This window comes from Plecotus auritus, assembly GCF_963455305.1.
Source record: "Plecotus auritus genome assembly, chromosome: 9".
Classification (NCBI taxonomy): Eukaryota; Metazoa; Chordata; class Mammalia; order Chiroptera; family Vespertilionidae; genus Plecotus; species Plecotus auritus.
In genome coordinates this window covers 21,368,936-21,388,040 of record NC_137783.1, presented here as the reverse complement: position 1 = coordinate 21,388,040, position 19,105 = coordinate 21,368,936, and the positions used below count along the sequence as shown (strand labels likewise).

Here is a 19,105-nt window from a genome sequence, read left to right as displayed (position 1 = left end):
GAGGGGCCATCTGCCTGCCTGATCTCTCTTAACCACTCACCTTCCTACCTGATCACCCCTAACTGCTGGTCTGCCTACCTGATCACCCCTAACCGCTGGTCTACCTACCTGATCACCCCTAACCCCTCTGCCTGCCTGCCTGATTGCCCCTTACCACTTGCTTGGGGGTGGGGCCAGCACTGACTTCTGGTTGGTCAGCCTCCAGTTGTTACTGGTCGTTAGGACCCAGGGTTTTTATATATTAGGACTAGAGGCCCGGTGCATGAAATTCATGCACGGGGGGGGGGGGGGGTGTCCCTCAGCCCAGCCTGCACCCTCTCCAATCTGGGACCCCTCGAGGAATGTCCAACTGCCCGTTTAGGCCCAATCCCGAGCAGTTGGACATCCCTCTCACAATCCAGAACTGCTGGCTCCCAACTGCTCACCTGCCTGCCTTCCTGATTGTCCCTAACCGCTTCTGCCTGCCAGCCTAACCACTCCCTGCCAGCCTGATTGATGCCTAACTGCTCCCCTGCCAGCCTGTTTGCCCCTAACTACCCTCCCTTGCAGGCCTGGTCCCTCCCAACTGCCCTCCCCTGCTGGCCATCTGTGGCAGCCATATTGTGTCCACATAGGGGCAGCCATCTTTGACCACATGGGGGCAGCCATCTTGTGTGTTGGAGTGATGGTCAATTTGCATATTACTCTTTTATTAGATAGGATTCCTTAACTGGGAGAAAAACTACAGAGCTATTTACTGCACACAACCCATGGTCTATTTTATACATTTGTCCATGGGAGTATGTTAGACATCATGAAATAACAGTGAGAACCACTGAGCCATTGGAATCCGATGCCCACTATTTTAATTAACTTGGTATCTAAGATACTTCATAAACCCCTTAGTAACCTCTTCTGCCCTCCCTCACCACAACACCTCTGGTTTACTACACAAAATGGACTCATCATTTCCAACTACACAATCTTATTTTAGGTGTTCACTGATCACCTTCTCCCCATATCCATTTCTCACCCAGATTATCTGATTTTTTTTCATGGGTTAATTCATGTTACCTCCTGTGTGAAACTTTATTCAAACCTTCAGAAAGTTACTTTTCTCCTTTGGGCCCCAAAGTTCTTTGAACCCGTCTCTGACCTTAACCTTATTATACCAAGTTATAATTTTCTGTTTGCCTATTTGTTTTCCTTCCTATACTATAAGCATTTTTTTCTTTTTTGCATACCCTATAGAACATTTATTAAGTACTTGTGAAATAAATGAGATAATGAAATAACTCAAGATATTTTACTGATGAAAAGGTCAAATTTCAGAGAAGAAAATTAACAGCCCCAAAACCATAACAGCAAATATCAAATACTTATGGTTGCAGTTTAGGACTCTGTCCACTTTCTAGTTGAATTTTCCTGTTTGAGACCTAGAGGCTTCTACTGACTAAACTGCTTCCATATTTAATATGTCCTTAAGTTAGACAAGCCGAACTATTCTGAGCTCAGCCATTCTCAACACATTCTCTTGATTTATTTCTTCTGTCTAATGCACTTCCTGTCAGTTTCATTAATTTTTTTCTGTATAATTTCTTTTTATCATCTCCCTGTTCCGGAGTGCTACATTTTGCCCATTTTCTTTCGGTATTAGATCAATTTTTAATTTGTGGCTTCTGTGTCATTTTTAGGATTTAAAATTGCATTCTCTGCTCTTATTATCTCAAACCACAGAAAAGCAATTGAATGTAATTGCAAAAAAAAACATAAAATTAAAATAAGACATACACAGAAAATATAAAGTCACCAGGGAGACAAGGAAATTATGAGCATATGCAGAACAATAAAGAAGAAAGGTCACAGAATCCCAAAGCCATGACTTGTTCAAGGGTAAATTCTGGTGGAGGAAGAGACTAGGCAACAGCTACTTGCATAAAAGCAATCTTCCTTCCTTCCTTCCCCAGTCCTTTTCTGTCCTTCCCTCAGTCTTACTGAACGGTCTACCCACAGACAAGTGATAGGTTCCACCAGCCTTACAGGTATTTTCCTCTCGCTGAGGACATCTCCCCACTTCCATGTATAAACATTGGTAAATCACCCCAAGTTGCCTCTCCCTTCTGAAGAAGCTTCTTGCCCAAACAGCCATTTGTTCCCAGGGCCATTCCTCCAATGTCCATGGGCAGCATATAGCTCCACAATGTCATGCCTTGCACATATCAGGACCAAAAGTCTGTGCACATGAAACATATTAATGAAGTCCACTGAATGAATGCAAATAACTCCCTAAAAGGCCTTGTCATCTTCCACTACTTTTGTGGTAACATCAGATGTTATCTAATATTGTGGTTCCAACTCTCATTCAGTCCTGATTTCTAAGAGACGAACCCCAAATTACATTAACTGATTTGGGGATTAAATTAATGTTCTTTCACCAGGAACATTCAGTAGTCTTCTTTTTAAAAAAAATATATTTTTATTGATTTCATAGAAGAAGGGATAGGGAAAGATAGATAGAAACAATGATAAGAGAGAATCACTGATTGGCTGCCCCCTGCATGCCACCCACTGGGGATCGAGCCCGCAACCCAAGCATGTGCCCTGACCTGGAATCGAACCCTGACCTCCTGGTTCATAGGTTGATGCTCAACCACTGAGCAACACTGGCCGGCCAGTATTCTTCTTTAAAAGCCTTCCTAATCCTGGGTAGTTAGGAATATAAATATTATTTGGATTATGAAATAATGGTTAACAAGTATAGGCAATGCAGATAGTGTATTGGATAGCAGTGTGAACTCTGTAGTTGGATGGGCCTGAATTCTAATTTTACTACTTAGCAAGTGTGACCTTGAGCAAATCACTGATTTCTTCAATGGGTTAGTAATATATGATGCACTCAATAAGAGGCATTTGTAACCTAAAAAGTAATACAATTATATTGCTGGAAGTTAATGATGAATATTTCACACTTCAATGATTTTGGAATAAAAATGTTTTTCATGATCAATATCAAAAGAAACTTTGTTAGCTGTTTACTCTCTCTTCCAGATGTTATTAAATTGATGGTATATTTAATAATTATTTGTGTTTAATAATCAAGAAAATATGGCTCATGGAATGAAAATGTCTTCAACTTTGGAGCTCTTTTGTGGTAAAGATACCTTTCCAGCCAGAGTCCCTGATTTATCATTAGTATCTAATATATGAAAGGGCAGAGCCAAAGTTTTGCTTGCTTCATATTCTCCCATTTGCAGATGCACAGCCAAGAGGAGTCACAGAGGCTAATTTACTGGGAAGCTCATGAAGCTTCAACTTCCAGCTCTCCACTTTCACAGCTCTCTACTAACGTCCTAGGCAGGCCCTAGGAATGTGTTTACTTGTCAGATTATACTTCTAAAATGTGCAAACCTGTTTGTTTCTTTTTCTAAAAGATGTCCCCAGTGTATAAGCTCTGGCTATATGAAAATCAGAATCACCCAGGAATATCACCTAAAATATTAAAGAGACATACAAACAAAATACACAGTTTGTATTTAGGATCCTCTGCCTCTCCTGAATACTTCTTTAGCCTGTTTCTCTTCCCCTCAATCAAAACCTACTCTTGGGAAAGGGCCTTCTATTTGGTACTACAGGCCCAGTGCACGAAATTCTTGCATGGGTAGGGTCCCTAGGCCTGGCCCGCCATCAGGGCTGATCCAGGCCTTCCAGCTGCCAGCCAGGGCCTTCCTTCGTTCCGTGCTGCCACCTGGTGGTCAGCACACGTCATAGCGAGCAATCAAACTCCCAGTTGAACTCCCAAGGGGACACTTTGCATATTAGCCTTTTATATATATAGACTAGAGGCCCAGTTCATGAATTTGTGCATGGGTAGGGTCCCTCAGCCTGGCCAGCGATCGGGCCGATCAGGGCCTTCTGGCCGGGGGGAGGGACTGCGGGAGGTTGGCTGGCTGCGGGAGGTTGGCTGTGGGAGTGCACTGACCACCAGGAGGCAGCTGCTGATCATCTGCCCCCTGGTGGTCAGTGTGCATCATAGCAATCGGTCAACCAGTTGTTCGGTAGCTTAGGCTTTTATATATATAGATTAGCCCCATAGTAGGCCTTTAAACCTGTGTAGTTTACCTCTTCTTCTTGGGTTATTTATATTTTATATCCTCATTGTACTATAGAATAAAACATTATTTTTCTAAAATGAAATATCCAGCATTAGCAAACAGACTGCAATGTTACTTTGAGCTGTAAAGAGATTTTTGCTTCACTCCTACACACATATTCAGAAGACAATCTCCTGCTGTGCCTACATGTAGGCAGAGCCCATTTATGGCTGCCTAAATCTATTTCTATCTATTTGACACTATGCTACAAAGTCAGTAGTAGATTACATTCTTCCATTATTAGATCCAAATGTGAATGAGACAAAGACATTACTTCTGTTACACTTCTTCCATTATTTGACTCTGCTCATTCACTTTCCTCTCTCTGCTTGCCTTCCTCCCTCTAACATTTATTGAGCACTTGCTGAGTGAGAGATACTAGGGTAGGCACTGGAACATTGAAATAAGCATTCAACATTATTAAATGAATGAGTGAATTAATGAATGAATCAATCAAATATTGATTTTTGTGGTGATACTACTGTTCTTGCCCTATATCTTTTCATTTTGCAGTTTGCTCATTAGAGAAGGTTAACAATATCATTGTCCTCATTTTTCCTTGTGAGTTCAGTTATTTTATGATCCTGAAGAATAACTATTATTCTTTACCTTCTTCCCCTTGATATACTAACAGGCTCAAATAATTAGATAAATCAGAAGGTTGGTTGAGAACAAAGTTTATTTTTTGATTTATTAATTACTTTAAAAGGATTAAATATTCTTCTGCCTTACCTACTTCCATGATCCTGCAACTAAGATATATTGGAAAAAGTGGCACAATGTTATTGCATTTATTGAGACTTCAAAGGGGTTAATTTTTATTAAATAGAATAAGCAATCATAAGCAATGATGATATTAACAAAAGAATGATCATAGTTATATTATGAACCATATATACCATTCCTTCCACCATATACATCTACAACCAGGAGTCCTCTGATCATGCCGTAAGACAAACTGTATAAATATGAAGTTGTCTATACTTTAGGTGTTAGCCTAAATGTTACTCCCCCTAGAAGGACTTCTTATATTTCTCTTCCCTTAGAAAATAGATATTTCCCTCTATGGGCACCTGATAGGGCCATAGCACCTGGTATGTCCCTATATAGGATATATCACACCTTATTATTGTTGCTTGCTTCATTAACTATTTTTCCACTAGACCATAAGATCTATGAAGACTACCACCACATCAGTCTTATTTACTATTATATCCTCAGGGGTCTGAAAAATACTAAGAATATTATAACCAACTGATAAGTGAAGGAAGATAGGGAAGAAAAGAGGAAGGAAGGAAGGAAGGAAGGAAGGAAGGAAGGAAGGAAGGAAGGAAGGAAAGGAGGGAGGAAGGAAGGAAGGGAGGAAGGGAGGAAGGAAAGAATTATTAGGGAAGCCAATTGTTTAGTTTATTTAGTATTTAAAATGCAATCATATGGATAGACTTTTGGAAATACTTCCCTTATGACTGTGATTTCACCAACTCCTTCCTGTGCTTATTGAATTGCTGAAAATAATATCAAAAAGTGTTATTTCCTCCTCTGATTCCTCTAGGAGATGACACAAATCATTGAGTCCAAATGACTTAAGCCAAAGTGGTTCTTCTTGGTTCTTATGTCATTGTTTTGGAGTCAGCCCAGTTATCCACACTATACCATCTGTACTATATCCTAAACATCTCTCACTTTTCCATCTGACTCTTGCCTGTATTGTTAGATTCTCAACCCTTTTCCCTTGACGCATCTCCCAAAGTACGGATAGATGATTATCCTCATTCTAATGGAAGGGAGAGAGAGTGGGGATCATCCAAAGAAGTTGGTGTCCAAACACTGTCTCTGTTTAGCTTTCAAAAGTATCATACAGATGTTCATATCACAACAATTCACCCACTGCTCAGAAAACTGACAATTCTTATAAGTGGTGTCTAAATTTGGAAACCACAGCTGTTTTTAGCAACTGAGTTACTGTCTTTCAGGTGCCAAAAATATCACCTATCATATTCTCCAGGGTTCAAAGAAAGAGGAAAGAGGGAAAAAAGCAAAACAAAAAACAAGTTGAGGATAAAGGTAGCATGAAGCTTCTCCAGTTACATAAATTATTAAAAATAACTACAGTAACTAAAACCACAATAGTAATAGCATTAAGAACTAAGTTTCAATAGCAATTAACAGAACAGGACTTCACATGACCTTCCTAACCTTCCTGAGAGGGAAGGAAGATAGTGCTCTTAAAGAAACAGAATCAGAGAAATTAAGTTAATGTCCCGATGTCACACAACTAAGCCTAAGCTCCAACCCAAGCCACCAGACTTCAAATCCTGTATCTTATCTCTTATTCAAACAGCCTCGCCAATGATTTACCTTACCAATTCCACTTCGTGTTTTAGTCAGAAATATGCCCTTTTCTATCACTGTGGGCCTGGGGATAGCAGCGTGGGGGGAGGTGTTATTAGGACTTCCCTGAAGTTCCCTAAGTACAGAAAAAAACACACAAAGATATCATTTATAGCTTTTGGGTGAGGGCTTCGGGTATATATATATTAAAATCCTACTTGGCTCATCTCCGAAGAACTGGTTTTGGGGCTTACAAGAAAGAAGTTGGCCACTCTGCCCCGGTCTTCATTTTGGACTCTAATTTCCCATACCCCTTCCTACCCACGGGGGACTTCAGGAACTGAAAAGCAACATTTCAACCGGCAAAGCTTGGTGACCCTTTTCTGATCTTCTCCCAGCTCTCATCTCCCCAGGGCAGGCCAGTATCTAGCACATCCTGGGCTGTGCTGAGAGACTCTCGTCCTGAAGGCCCTAACATTGGAGCCAATGAAGAGTCTGTCCTGTGAGTTGAGTCTCAGAGAATCTGCGATCCAGTCACACCCCCAGCAGATACCCATTTAAGGCAATATCTAGCAGGAGTTTTGTAAGAGAGAGTAGGAAGAAGAAAACTAATGAGGGAAATGACTGAAGGCTACTAAATGAAACAGGGAGGATGGAACTTTGGCTGACAGTATTTTCAAAAAATAATTGCAAAAATATTTCTGGTCCTAGATGCTCTTCCAGAATCTTGCCACTCCCCCATCAAGAGGGGTTTATTTCCTTTGCCCTTGAATTTCCATCAGTCTTAGTAACTTCTCAGGGTAGATTAGAAAAGGTGATACCATTTCCAGCTGGCTCTCTCTTGGGCATCTATCGGACTTTAGAACCTTGGGAGGAAGCCCAGGCTACATCAAGAGTTCATATGAAGGTATTCCTGTGATGAGTCCCACAAAGGTGCTGGCCAGCAGCTGGCGTCAACTAACTGCCACACTCAGGAATCAACAAGCCCTTCTGATGCTTCTAGTTGAGAGCCTTTGAGTCTTCCAGTGGAAGCTTCAGGCATCGTGCAGCAAAGACAAGCCATCTCTTCTGCATGTAGGTCATCTCTCTTAGAGGCTCCACTATTTCTCTCTGACACTGTACTTTGTCCTCCCCATCCAAGTCCATCAGACATGTTTTCAAAGGTCTGAATCTCAAATGTGCAGTTTGCGCCTTTTTCCTTAAGTTTCTCTGGCCTTGCCTTCACAAATCAGGAGGTGAGCTTAGCTTATTAATTTCAGTCTTTGAACATTCCATGATGGTTAAGGAGCATGCAGTGGTGGAGAGTAACGGGTTGTGAGGAGAAAGGAAAGAACCTAATCCCAACACCTTTGTCTTAGTTCTGACTTAGAGCTTTTCGTCTACTTTAAAAATTATATGGGCACAGCTAAAACCTTCACGGTCAATACCATGATACCACTGAATCATTTTACTTCCACTGTGATCAGGTCAAAACCAAAAAGTAAAAAATATAGGGAGTTATCTATCTTGCACACTGCTGTAATACAAACACTTGGAATAGTGCCTGGAACAGAGTAAGCACTCAATAAATATCTATTGAATGGAAGAACAAAGAAATAAATAAGATAAAATTTCCCCCTCCACATAAGCACAATATGCTTAGAAAACCGTAGTATTCAATAGGTTGACATTGTACTATCAGCTGAGTTTTTATGTTCAAAGCTCCAGGGGTCAGATTCATGTGGGGCTTTCCATTTATATTTTGACTTGAGCAAATACAAATGTTGTTGGTGGAAATTAGGCTCTTCCACAGGATTGCAAGGAAAGAATTCCAAGGATCTATGCACTAGAGATTGTGGTGTGTCAAAGTTTATTTGTGATGCAGGTTCTCCTCTTGGGTTTCCAATGTCCCATCTCCCACCGTCCCACCATGGAAAAAATCCAACCATGTCTTCAGCAGGGCCAAAGCAAAAGCCAGAGGAGCAAAGGTCAGAGGAGGTCATAATCATCGACATGAAAGGTGAGGGGGTCTAAACCACATGACCTGCAATCTGCTAGGGGAGGAAAGGTCACCCTGGTGGGGGGGTGAAATCCTTAAAAAAAAAAAAGAATAGGTTGACATTGTACATATTAAGTAATATGTTTCTAAACCTGCTTAAAGTAAGTATTAAACCTTAGAAGTGTGAGTTCCTCAAGGGTAGATACCATGTCTTATTCCATTTTGTATTCCAGCACCTGGTACTTTGCTTGGTACTTGCTAAGTGCTCAGCAAATATTAAAAATTTCAAATATGAAAACTAAATGAATGTCAAACACTGACAGAGATATTTCAAGTCATTTATTTCTCCTAGGCTTTGCCTAGTACAGTGGTCGGCAAACTCATTAGTCAACAGAGCCAAATATCAACAGTACAACGATTGAAATTTCTTTTGAGAGCCAAATTTTTTAAACTTAAACTTCTTCTAACGCCACTTCTTCAAAATAGACTCACCCAGGCCGTGGTATTTTGTGGAAGAGCCACACTCAAGAGGCCAAAGAACCGCATGTGGCTCGTGAGCCGCAGTTTGCCGACCACTGGCCTAATAGAAGGCAGTGACAGATAAGTGCTGGCCAATGCACCTGATCCACAGACAGATCAGACTTGGGTGCAAAAGTCCAGAAGTCCTGAGGCTTCCCAGCCTTTGATAACTAGGGGACTCAAAAGGATATTTGTAATTCTATGTATGACATTGGTATGAATGCAAAGAAGGGTACAGACTTCCACTTTAGTGAATCAAAAGTACTTTTCTATAATTGTTCTACATAGGATTTTATTTTAGTTCATGTAATTTTATACATGAACCATTTCATTCACTTGCACATTCACTTATTTATTCGTCCTATATTAATAGGGGCCTATCTGTTGCTATTATTCTGCAAAGATTTGTTTAATCTGATCAAGAGATAGTTAAGTGTTCAAAAGGTCCCCATTCCCTGGAAAAGGACCTGACTAAGCAACAAAAGATGTGAAATCACCATTTTGTAGAGACAGATGGAAATTGTAGACATAAGATCTCCATGGTTCAGAATTAACTAATCCAGTGTATTTCAAAATCTGATCTGCATTGGGTAAAATCACTTAAAGGGAGACTATTAAATATAGAGATGTCTGGGATCCACTCCACACATCCTAAGTCAGAATAACTTCCTGAGCAAGTTCTGGTGATTTGACTGTACTCAAGTTTGAGAACTATTAATCAAATAAGGTGTCTTGTTAATAGGACCTACATGCAATTGCTGAATATAATATGGCTTTCCTCACATATCTACAAAAGTAAGATGTTACTTGGCTGGTTTTAAGACATTTAGAAATAGTATAAATATGGCTCAAAATTGCCAGTTCCCCAGATCAAAATTTCACTTAATAAATGTAATAATCCTCTTCTTTACCTAACCCCAAATAAACCCCTGCATTTAAAAAATAAAATAAACCTATCCTTAAGAAACTCACAATTTAGAAGCAAACTATTACAAAATATTTGTTATTGAACCTTGGGATATCACATTTAAACCCTTCTCCATTTGAAAAACAATAAACAATCGTCAACTGTGAGGAGGAGCTCTGGACCAGGCAAACCTGGACTATTTTTCTACCCTGGTTCCCACAGTGCTGCCATTCAGCTGGGCCCCATTGACCTTTTCCTTGCCTCATCCCCAAACTGACTCCTCTTCTTCCCAGGGGACTTTTACTCACTTTCTGAATTTTCCTAATCTGGTCAGAGAGTGTATCTAACAGGCGAGTTTTCAGGAAGTCCATCACCTTGACAACTCGGCCATCAATGTAGCAACTGGAATAAAAATAAAATAAGAATCAGATAAAATCTTGAGCAGAAGACTACATACACTTCTCTAGTCAGAGGTGTCTATTGCCTGAAGAAACCATCCAGGGTTCACTTGGATTCTTATATCCTAAAAAGTTTGATCCTGGATACCTTTCAAATAAATAACATACTTTTTACTTTTTCTTCTTTTTAAATTGTATTAAATTCATTGGGGTGTCATTGGTTAATAAAATTTGATAGGTTTCGAGTGTAGCATTCTATAATACATCATCTGTATATTGTATTGTGTGTTTACCACCCAAAGTCTAGTCTCCTTTCATCTCCATTTGTGGGCTAATATTGTGATTTTTTTTTTCAACCTTTATCACACAAAACTTCATTGCTTACTCTATAGAAATAGACAGGAATCCATAAACCAATGGAGAATGGAGAAATGGAGAAAAGGGTAATGGAGAAAAGGTTACATTTGCCCGCGCCCCCCCCCCCCCCCCCAGGGAATGTAATTTAACACTCATTCCATATCATCCCTACCCATACCTCTTAAAGTAATAAAAGTATGTGAGAGGTTTGAAAGAATACTCAAACATTTTTATAGGTTTCCACACTTAAAATAAGAAAACAAACACCAATCACAATAATGTGATTTAGTGTAGTGAGTGAGTCTTCAAGGTTTCATCTCCAGTTCACCTCCCTGGGCAAAATATCTTGTGGTCAACCTTATCTTACCATCTTCAAAGTAAATGAATAGTGAATGAATGAATAAACAAACAAATGAGTCAGGTAGATTAAAGTCCAGGAGCCCTCTCCTAAAATAGTGAGAAGGCACTCATGGGTATGTCCAGGTTTTGTTAGGTAGCTTCAGTGAAACATCAAGTTGTGCTGATACTACACTGTGAACATTTGACTCCAACAGTTGCCAGCTTTGTGAGTATGCTCTTTGTGAATTCTTATTAAAAGTCGAAGCTGAGACTGGCCCAGGATTAAGTGACTTTCATTATCTCAAATCTCCCCACCCCTATCTTTGAAAAATTCCAAATTAAATCCATTTAAATCAATGCTTAATGACTCTCGGGTGCCTTTTCCAACCCACTCGGGTCTTCTTGGCTGATGGCTAATGATAGACTATTTCGTTTTTAATAAGACATCAACCTATCAGTACACGTTATTGAACTATGTGAAAATTCTTTTTTAATTATAAATTCCCATACCAATGTATGATGTAGTAGAATGGTTAATTCTTTTTTAATTATAAAGCAGGTGCTCTGGTTGAAGTGAAGGTGGGAGATGAACTCCACCCATTCAGCCCCCTCACTACCTCAGACACTTCCACACAATCCAACATTGGCATGTTGGAAAGAGTATGGTTTTGGGAGCCAGAGATATCCAAGTTCAGATTCCAAATCAGGTATTTCCTATCTAAGTGATATTGCATAAGACAGTTGGCCTCTATCGGCCTTAGTTTTCTTATTCTTAAAAGAGCGGTAACATATCTACTTCTCAGTATTAACTAAAGATTAAGTACATAAACCTAAAGTGTCTGCACACAGTAGGAACTCAACAACTCTTAGGTTTTTTGTTGTTTTTTTTCTAATTTCTCTAATTTTCAGCTCACAAAGATGGGGTCATAAACAATATGGGACTGATTAAATTAGTGTGAGTTATAGAATTCTAAAAATAGAATTGTATCACAGGGTACATGCTTTTGAAAATTTTTGTGGTTACTTATTTTAGGGAATAAAAGCAAAACAATGACATGACCTTTCACCTCATTCCTGGTACAGATGCTAGACTCAGGTGCAATAAACATTTATTATGTGCAACACAGAGTGCTAGGCATGTCCATTACCTCCTATTAGTACTTCACTATTAGCACCCCTGATATTTTTTTAAATTAAACAGCATATAACATTTGCAACAGCATGGATGGAACTGGAGAGCATTATGCTAAGTGAAATAAGCCAGTCAGAGAAAGATAAATATCACACAATCTCACTCATTTATGGAATATAATGAACAACATAAACTGATGAACAAAAACAGATCCAGAGACAGAGAAACATCGATCAGACCATCAAACCTCAGAGGGAAGATGAGGGGGAGGGATAAGGGGGAGAGATCAACCAAAAGACTTGTATGCATGCATATAGGCCTAACCAATGGACACAGAGAACAGGGGGGTGAGGGCATGAGTGGGGGGGGGGTAAATGGGGGATAAGGACACATATGTAATAACTTAATCAATAAAGAAATTAAAAAATAATTCATGTAATGTTAACACATACTGAAGAACATGAATAGTTGTTGCTATTTTACATGATGACTAGGGATATGATAAAAATGCACTGTAATAAATGTTCTTTTATGTTTTAATCAAATATATTATAGTTTCCTTTTTTCTCTTTGTTAGCTCCAGTATCTATTTTAAACATCAAAGTTTATAAATGTTGCTGGCAACACGTACAGTTAAATACTTACTGAGATAAAAAATGCCAGATGTACTTTTTCAATGTACACCCTCCTATCCCACACAACCCATGGACCAGGGCTGAGGGGCTCTTCACTCTTCCCCTCCTTCCTTTTGTTTCTTTTCTCAAGTACACAGAACTTGGAGTTAGAAAACCTTAGTTCAATCCCAGCTTTGCAACTTACTACTTATATGATTATTGTGTTTCCCCTTCTTTAAAATTGATTTAACAAGAAACTATAGTATTTTTACAGGGCTACTGTATCAATGAAATCAGAAATCAAAATGCTGGGCACAGAATCTAGCACATAAAAGGAACTCAATATGCAAATCTAGCCTCCAGGTTACTTAAGAGCCCAAGGTGGCAGTAAGCTAGACTGTAACACCATGGGATGGGGTGAGCAGGGGAGCATCCGTCTAGGGAAGGAGAGCATGTTCATTCACTGTAGGATTTGGAATGGGGGAAGTATGGAGCAGCAAGAACAGACAATCCCAGTAGGTGGGAGGCAGAGGGAGGGATGGAGAGGGTTGTGATTATGTTGTAAAACTATGGAGCTTGAAAAGACCATTATGGTCATGTGGTATAAAGCATGTTAGCTTGCTACATCATCCCTGAAAAGTGATTATGTAGGACAGGGAATCCACTTTCAGATACTATGAGTACTGTTCCACCATACTACAGCTTGAATCCATGAAAGGCTCTTCTAACATGTGTCTAAAATTTGCTTCCTGTTATTGTTCACTCAATAGCTATTTTCTTAGACCCAAGAAATAGTCCAATTCCTCCTCCATTTAACATGTAGTGGGAGAATTCCCATAAAAACGTTGACTTAAGCTTTTTAGAGCCTGTTGTTGGCCCCACATTTAACCTAACAAGCTGGATTCAATCATTCTCAGTTGGTCTCAGGCTTTTCTGGGGCTGTGAATTATATTGGAGCAGGGGAGAGCTGCAAGCAGGAAATGCATGTGACAAGGTTATCTTATCTCAATAGTGCAGGTAAGAAGGGATCTGGGTCTAAGTAAGGGGGTTCATGGAAAGATGTAAAAGTAAGAGCCTGTAAAGGAAGAACTAATAAAATAAAACTTCTGTGGAGTAAAAGAAAAAGAGGAAGGGAGCCAGTGATGACCATAAACTTATGAGAGAGAATATTTTGGAGAATACTGTTGCCAAGGACATGCAGGCCAGTCAGACTAGGTTTAAGGTTTGTCAAAGGAGATGAACAATTCTGTTTGAAATATCAAGGATGCAGAGAATATCAAAGAGGGAATATGCAACAGGTAGTTGGAGAAATAAAGAGGAGGTACAGAGAAGAGTTATGACAGGTGATGATAACCTGGGTGTCTTTTTCAGTTTATAGGTAATAAATGGAGCCATGGATGTAGATGAGCTCTTCAAGAGAACAAAATAAGTTAACAGAGATGTAAGTCACCCTCTAAAGTGCTTCTCAAATATGACCCTGGGCATTGCCTCTACCTTTGACCCTGCTAAGAATCCCTTCCGTCCCCAACCTGACCAACATGGTGTCTTTTTAATAACCTCAGTCTGAATCAAATTCACATTTGGATGTCAGAGGAAGCCCCATAGTATGCTAAGAAGTTTCAGCAACTTTTATTTGCAAACTTAAACCCACATTTATATTGTACTGTGGAAACAGGAACTTTGGTCCCCCAGAATTTAATATCACTTTTAGGAGGGGATAATTTAACCATATGTATGAATCTGATAAATACCTAAACCCTTTTTCTGGGGAACTCTTGAATATTTAGCTTGTTGTACTTAACCCCTCAGAAACTGCTAACAAAGCATTCAATGTCAATAATCATTGGTTATTTAAAAATCCCTGCCTGTTACAGAGCTTTTGGTTCTCTGAGAGTGGCTGCCTGTAGTAATGGGCCCAGGATATCATTTATATTTGATATGAAGGAGGTGGGATAGCCCATGGTAACAATTTGGTAAGAGTTAATTATTAAAATGATGAAGATGGTGATTTCTCAATAAGACTAGGTAAAAGTAGAACTGAATTCCAACTGACTGACCAGTGCTGGGGACAACTCTCTGTTTTCTCTGCTTTTCTCACTATGATGATAAATATAACTCTTAGCTACCAATCAGGCTCTCTACAAGAATTAATTAATTTAGTAATGGCTACAAAGGTGTCAGAAGACTAAATAAATCAGAGAGGAAAGGAAGAATAGAGGGAAGAAAAGAAGGGAGAGAGAAAGGAAATCCATCAATTAGAGGTACTTTGACATTTTCTACATAAATCCTGGCAAAATGGTTGGTTCTAGAAATACTAAGACTGATACTTTCAGGCAAGTCATACCCCTCCTCCAAGCCATCTTGAAATTTCAGCATCTCTTAGGTTCCCTCCATAGTGACTGAGCTGTTCTACTAAAGTTGAAGCCAAGAGAGACTTTACGGTAACAACCTCTCTGCATTCCAAATGCAATGAGGTTGAAACCTTTCTGTGTGGACAAATAGTCTGTCTCGCTCAATACCAGCAACCATCCCCCTTCTTCTGCTGGCCTGTAGATTAGCAGTTCACATCAAGCACACATCTAGGGAGGTAGCAAAGATGGCAGAATATACAAAGTAAATGGAACCACTTACCAACTCTCTTGCCCTCAGTTTTAAATTTTATTTCCAGCTTAATACCTTTCATCTCATTTAAAGTTTGCCCTGTATTTGTTTATTGCAAAAGAAATAAGGTTCATTATACACAATTTCAAAAATACACACAAACAACATTAAAATATAATAATGAAAAATCACTGATAAGCCCAACACCTAGATAGATCCACTGTTAATACTTCGCTGTATACCCTTTCATAGTTTTTCATAGTAAACACATAAAATTTCCCGTAATTAGTTATTTTAAAAAACTTATTCCAGATGCTATTCTATGAGCATATAAACTTAAAACTGTCCCCGACTAGACTCCCAAGCCCATCTCATTGGGATACTGACAGAAACATTAGAGACTCCCAGCATCAAATCATCTTCCTCTTCCTCTAATTCCATTCTGTTTATTTAGGGAGCCTCTACCAGAGGCAGGTCTCATCTCCTTTCTGTCTCTGCTAGCCAGGTTTTAACCCTGGTTCCCCTTCCCCCTTCTCCAGGACCCTAGATTCAGTCTTCAGCATTGTACTACAATTAGCCACTTATATCCATTAGCCTCTTAAAAAATTTAATAAGGAGAGTTCCTTGGCTCCAGTAGCAGCTGGTTTTGTTTACCTGGCTCTTTACTTTAAAAGGAAAAACCTTTGCCCCTTACTATCTGACCCCTTCTTTTATTTCAGGTAATTGCATTAGTGCTGGCTTCTCAATGCTCAGGAATTTCCGGACCTATTTTGCCGCCTGCTGCTTTTAGGGAGGAGGGGCAGTCTACTCCGAATTCTAACACCCAGCCTGCTGACTGGGCAGGTAATTCCATAAGACTGGGGCCTTCCCCATTGAAGGGGGAAAGCTTGGATAATCATTAGAACAACCCTGTTGACCTATAAAACCTATTCTGACACTTGAAGCCAAACACTGGAGAGGCTGACTTGAGTCTCTCTAAAGCTTTATAAATTGTATTTGCCCCTCCTCCAAAGGCCCTCACTCTGGTTTCCTGCTGAGTACATTCTTCACACTTGCCATTAGGTTTTCTTTCTGAGGCTCCATTATTCTTGATCTTCTGTGCAATGGGTCAACCCTCCTCTCTTGTTTCAGAACTACTTTGGGCAAGTAAATCTTATATAAAATGAACACTGTTACAAAAAAAAAAAAAGATCATACAGAATATAGATGTTTCTTTGACTTTCTTAAACCAGTTCCTGTAAAATCCACACAGCTGATTAAAGGGTTGTGGTTCAAGAACTTCTAAAAGTTGGTACTCTGAAAGATGTTATCATTGAAAAATGGTGCAAATAAAGGTCAGTGTTGTGGGCAATCTCACAGGCACATAATGGGTGCTCAAAAAAGGCATTAAATGAGGCCCTGGCCAGGTAGCTAGCTCAGTTGGTTAGAGCATTGTCCTGATACACCATTGCTGTGGGCTCAATCCTCAGTCAGGACACATACAAGAATTAACCAATGAATGCATAAATAAGTGGAACAACAAATTGATGTTTCTTTCTCAAATCAATAAGTTAAAAAAAAAAAAACACATTTAATGAAATCATGACTGCTTGTATAATCCAACCCACAATGAGCCAAAAAGGTTGGCCTTGAAGCTTAAGGGCTGTTCTAAGGGCCACATTTTCTTGATCTTTTCTCTCTCCTAATGCCTCGCATACTTTTGGTCCTGAGTCCAGGTTGTTCTTCCTCATGAACCCTATCAGTGTATGTGGAGAAACACTGTCTTTTGGCAGAGGCGTAAATAGCTGGCCCTTCCTTGATCCTTGCAGTGCTGAGGAGAGCTCTACAGGAAGCACAGAAGGACAGGGGTGGAAAGCCATCTGCAGCTCCAGCCACTGGAATGGGCTCTGAGGGGGGAACCACAAAGTAGTACCAGGTGATGGTACCTAAAGTGGGGGCAGGAGTGGATCCATGTGTTTTGGGGCTGAAACTTAAATAAATTGTGGGACCCTCTTTAAGAAAAAGGAATCAAAAGTACAAAACACAAAATTAGGTACAAAAGTAAATATTTATTTAGAATGATAAAATAAATCACAACAAACTCCCAGAAACTTAGAGAATCAAGTTCCTCCAGCCCCACCCCCCCTCCCCCCCCACACACACAAACCCTTTTTTTTTTTTAAATATATGTTTTATTGATTTCAGAGAGGAACGGAGAGGGAGAGAGAGATAGAAACATCAATGATCAAACATCATTAATCGGTTGCCTCTTGCATGCCCCCACATTCGCCTCACACACACACCTTTTTTGTTTCTGAGAGCTCTTCTGGCAATTTACCAGAAATGCTTACAGAACAATGCTTCCTGATACAACCAGCCCCTAACCCCTTACCACCTAGCTAGAGTATCCAGGTTCCAAAATGAGGCAAATGTCCAAAAAATAAATCTACCCCTGTTAGTAATGTCAAGGGATACTTTCTGGTTCCATTATGATTCTCAGAAAAGGACCAAAATATGAATAAATACAGTCATCCTCCACATAATGACATTTTGGTCAATGGAATGCATATTGATAGTAGTCACATAAGATTACTAACGGAGCTGAAAAATTCCTATCATTTAGTGACACTGTAGCAAGTTGTAAAGTTATAGCACATTATGGCACTCACCTGTTTGTGGTGATGCTGATATAAACAAACCTATTGCTCTACCAGTCTTCTGAAAGTATAGCACATTATGTACAGTACATAATACTTAATGATAATAAATGACTATGTTACTGATCTATGCATTTGCTATTCTATTTTATTATTTTAGAGTATATTCTTTCTACTTATTAAAAGAAGTTTTCTGTAAAACAGTATGCTATGTTACTCTGGCAGTAGTCTCTCACATCTCATGTTTACTAAGTCTCTCTCTCTTTTTAAAAAATTTGATTTGAGAGAGAGGAAGGGAGTGAGAGAGACAGACAGACAGACATAGATTTGTTGTTCCACTCATTTATGCTTTAATTGGTTGCTTCTTGTATGTGCCCTGACTGGGAATCAAACCTGCAACCTCGGTGTATGGAGACAACTCTTCAACCAACTAAGCTAACTGGCCAGGGATTTTACTGAGTCTCTTGATGGCATCATTTTCTCTTGTGCTTGATTTAATCTTGTGTGGTTTTGTACAGTAACATGCTGTGTTGACCTGTAGCCTAGGAGCAATAGGATGTGCCATATAACTTAGGTGTGTAGTGGGCTATGCCATGTAGGTTTGTGTAAGTGCACTCTGTGATGTTCACATAATTATGAAATCGCCTAATGACACATGTCTCAGAACATATCCCTGTTAGGTGGTGCATGATGGTACTTCATATCCTTGTCCCCTATAGGTAAAGTGTTGTTTTCCCCTGGACTTCTTTCAAGGTTTTCTATTTTTCTTTGGTTTTCTGCAGTTTGAAGATATGTCTAGGCATAGTTTTCATAGTATTTATCCTATTGGTGCCATTTTTATCAAGTTTAAAAATTCTCTTTTCTTTTGTCAGATCAAATGTTTTATTTGATACAATATAGTTTGAGGTTAAATCGTGAATCTATTAACCTTTAGTTTGTCATAAATGGATTTCCCCTTCTAAAAATTTTTAGACATTTTTATATTTTCCTGGGGCCAAAATTGGTCCTCCTAACTGGCACCAAGAGTTGGTAAGGACTGAATTAATATAATCAGAGCTACCTGATATTTCCAGAATATATTTCCTCAGAGATCACAGAAGTATCACAGATAAATTTAAAGGATCTTTCTGAATGAGAACAGAGCAATTTTGCTTTCGTCTTTC

General features: G+C 39.4%; 1 protein-coding gene across 3 annotated transcripts in view; it reads right to left on the bottom strand.

The window, feature by feature from the left end:
* HPSE2 (heparanase 2 (inactive)) overlaps positions 1-19,105 on the bottom strand; it is a gene marked incomplete at its 5' end in the record, with an annotated part of 566,398 nt that overhangs the window by 136,313 nt on the left and 410,980 nt on the right. For all 3 annotated transcript variants that reach the window (XM_080641826.1, XM_080641827.1, XM_080641828.1), the window contains one exon: positions 10,174-10,267. In XM_080641826.1, the coding sequence (XP_080497952.1) occupies positions 10,174-10,267 (94 nt within the window). The remainder of the gene's footprint in view (positions 1-10,173; positions 10,268-19,105) is intronic.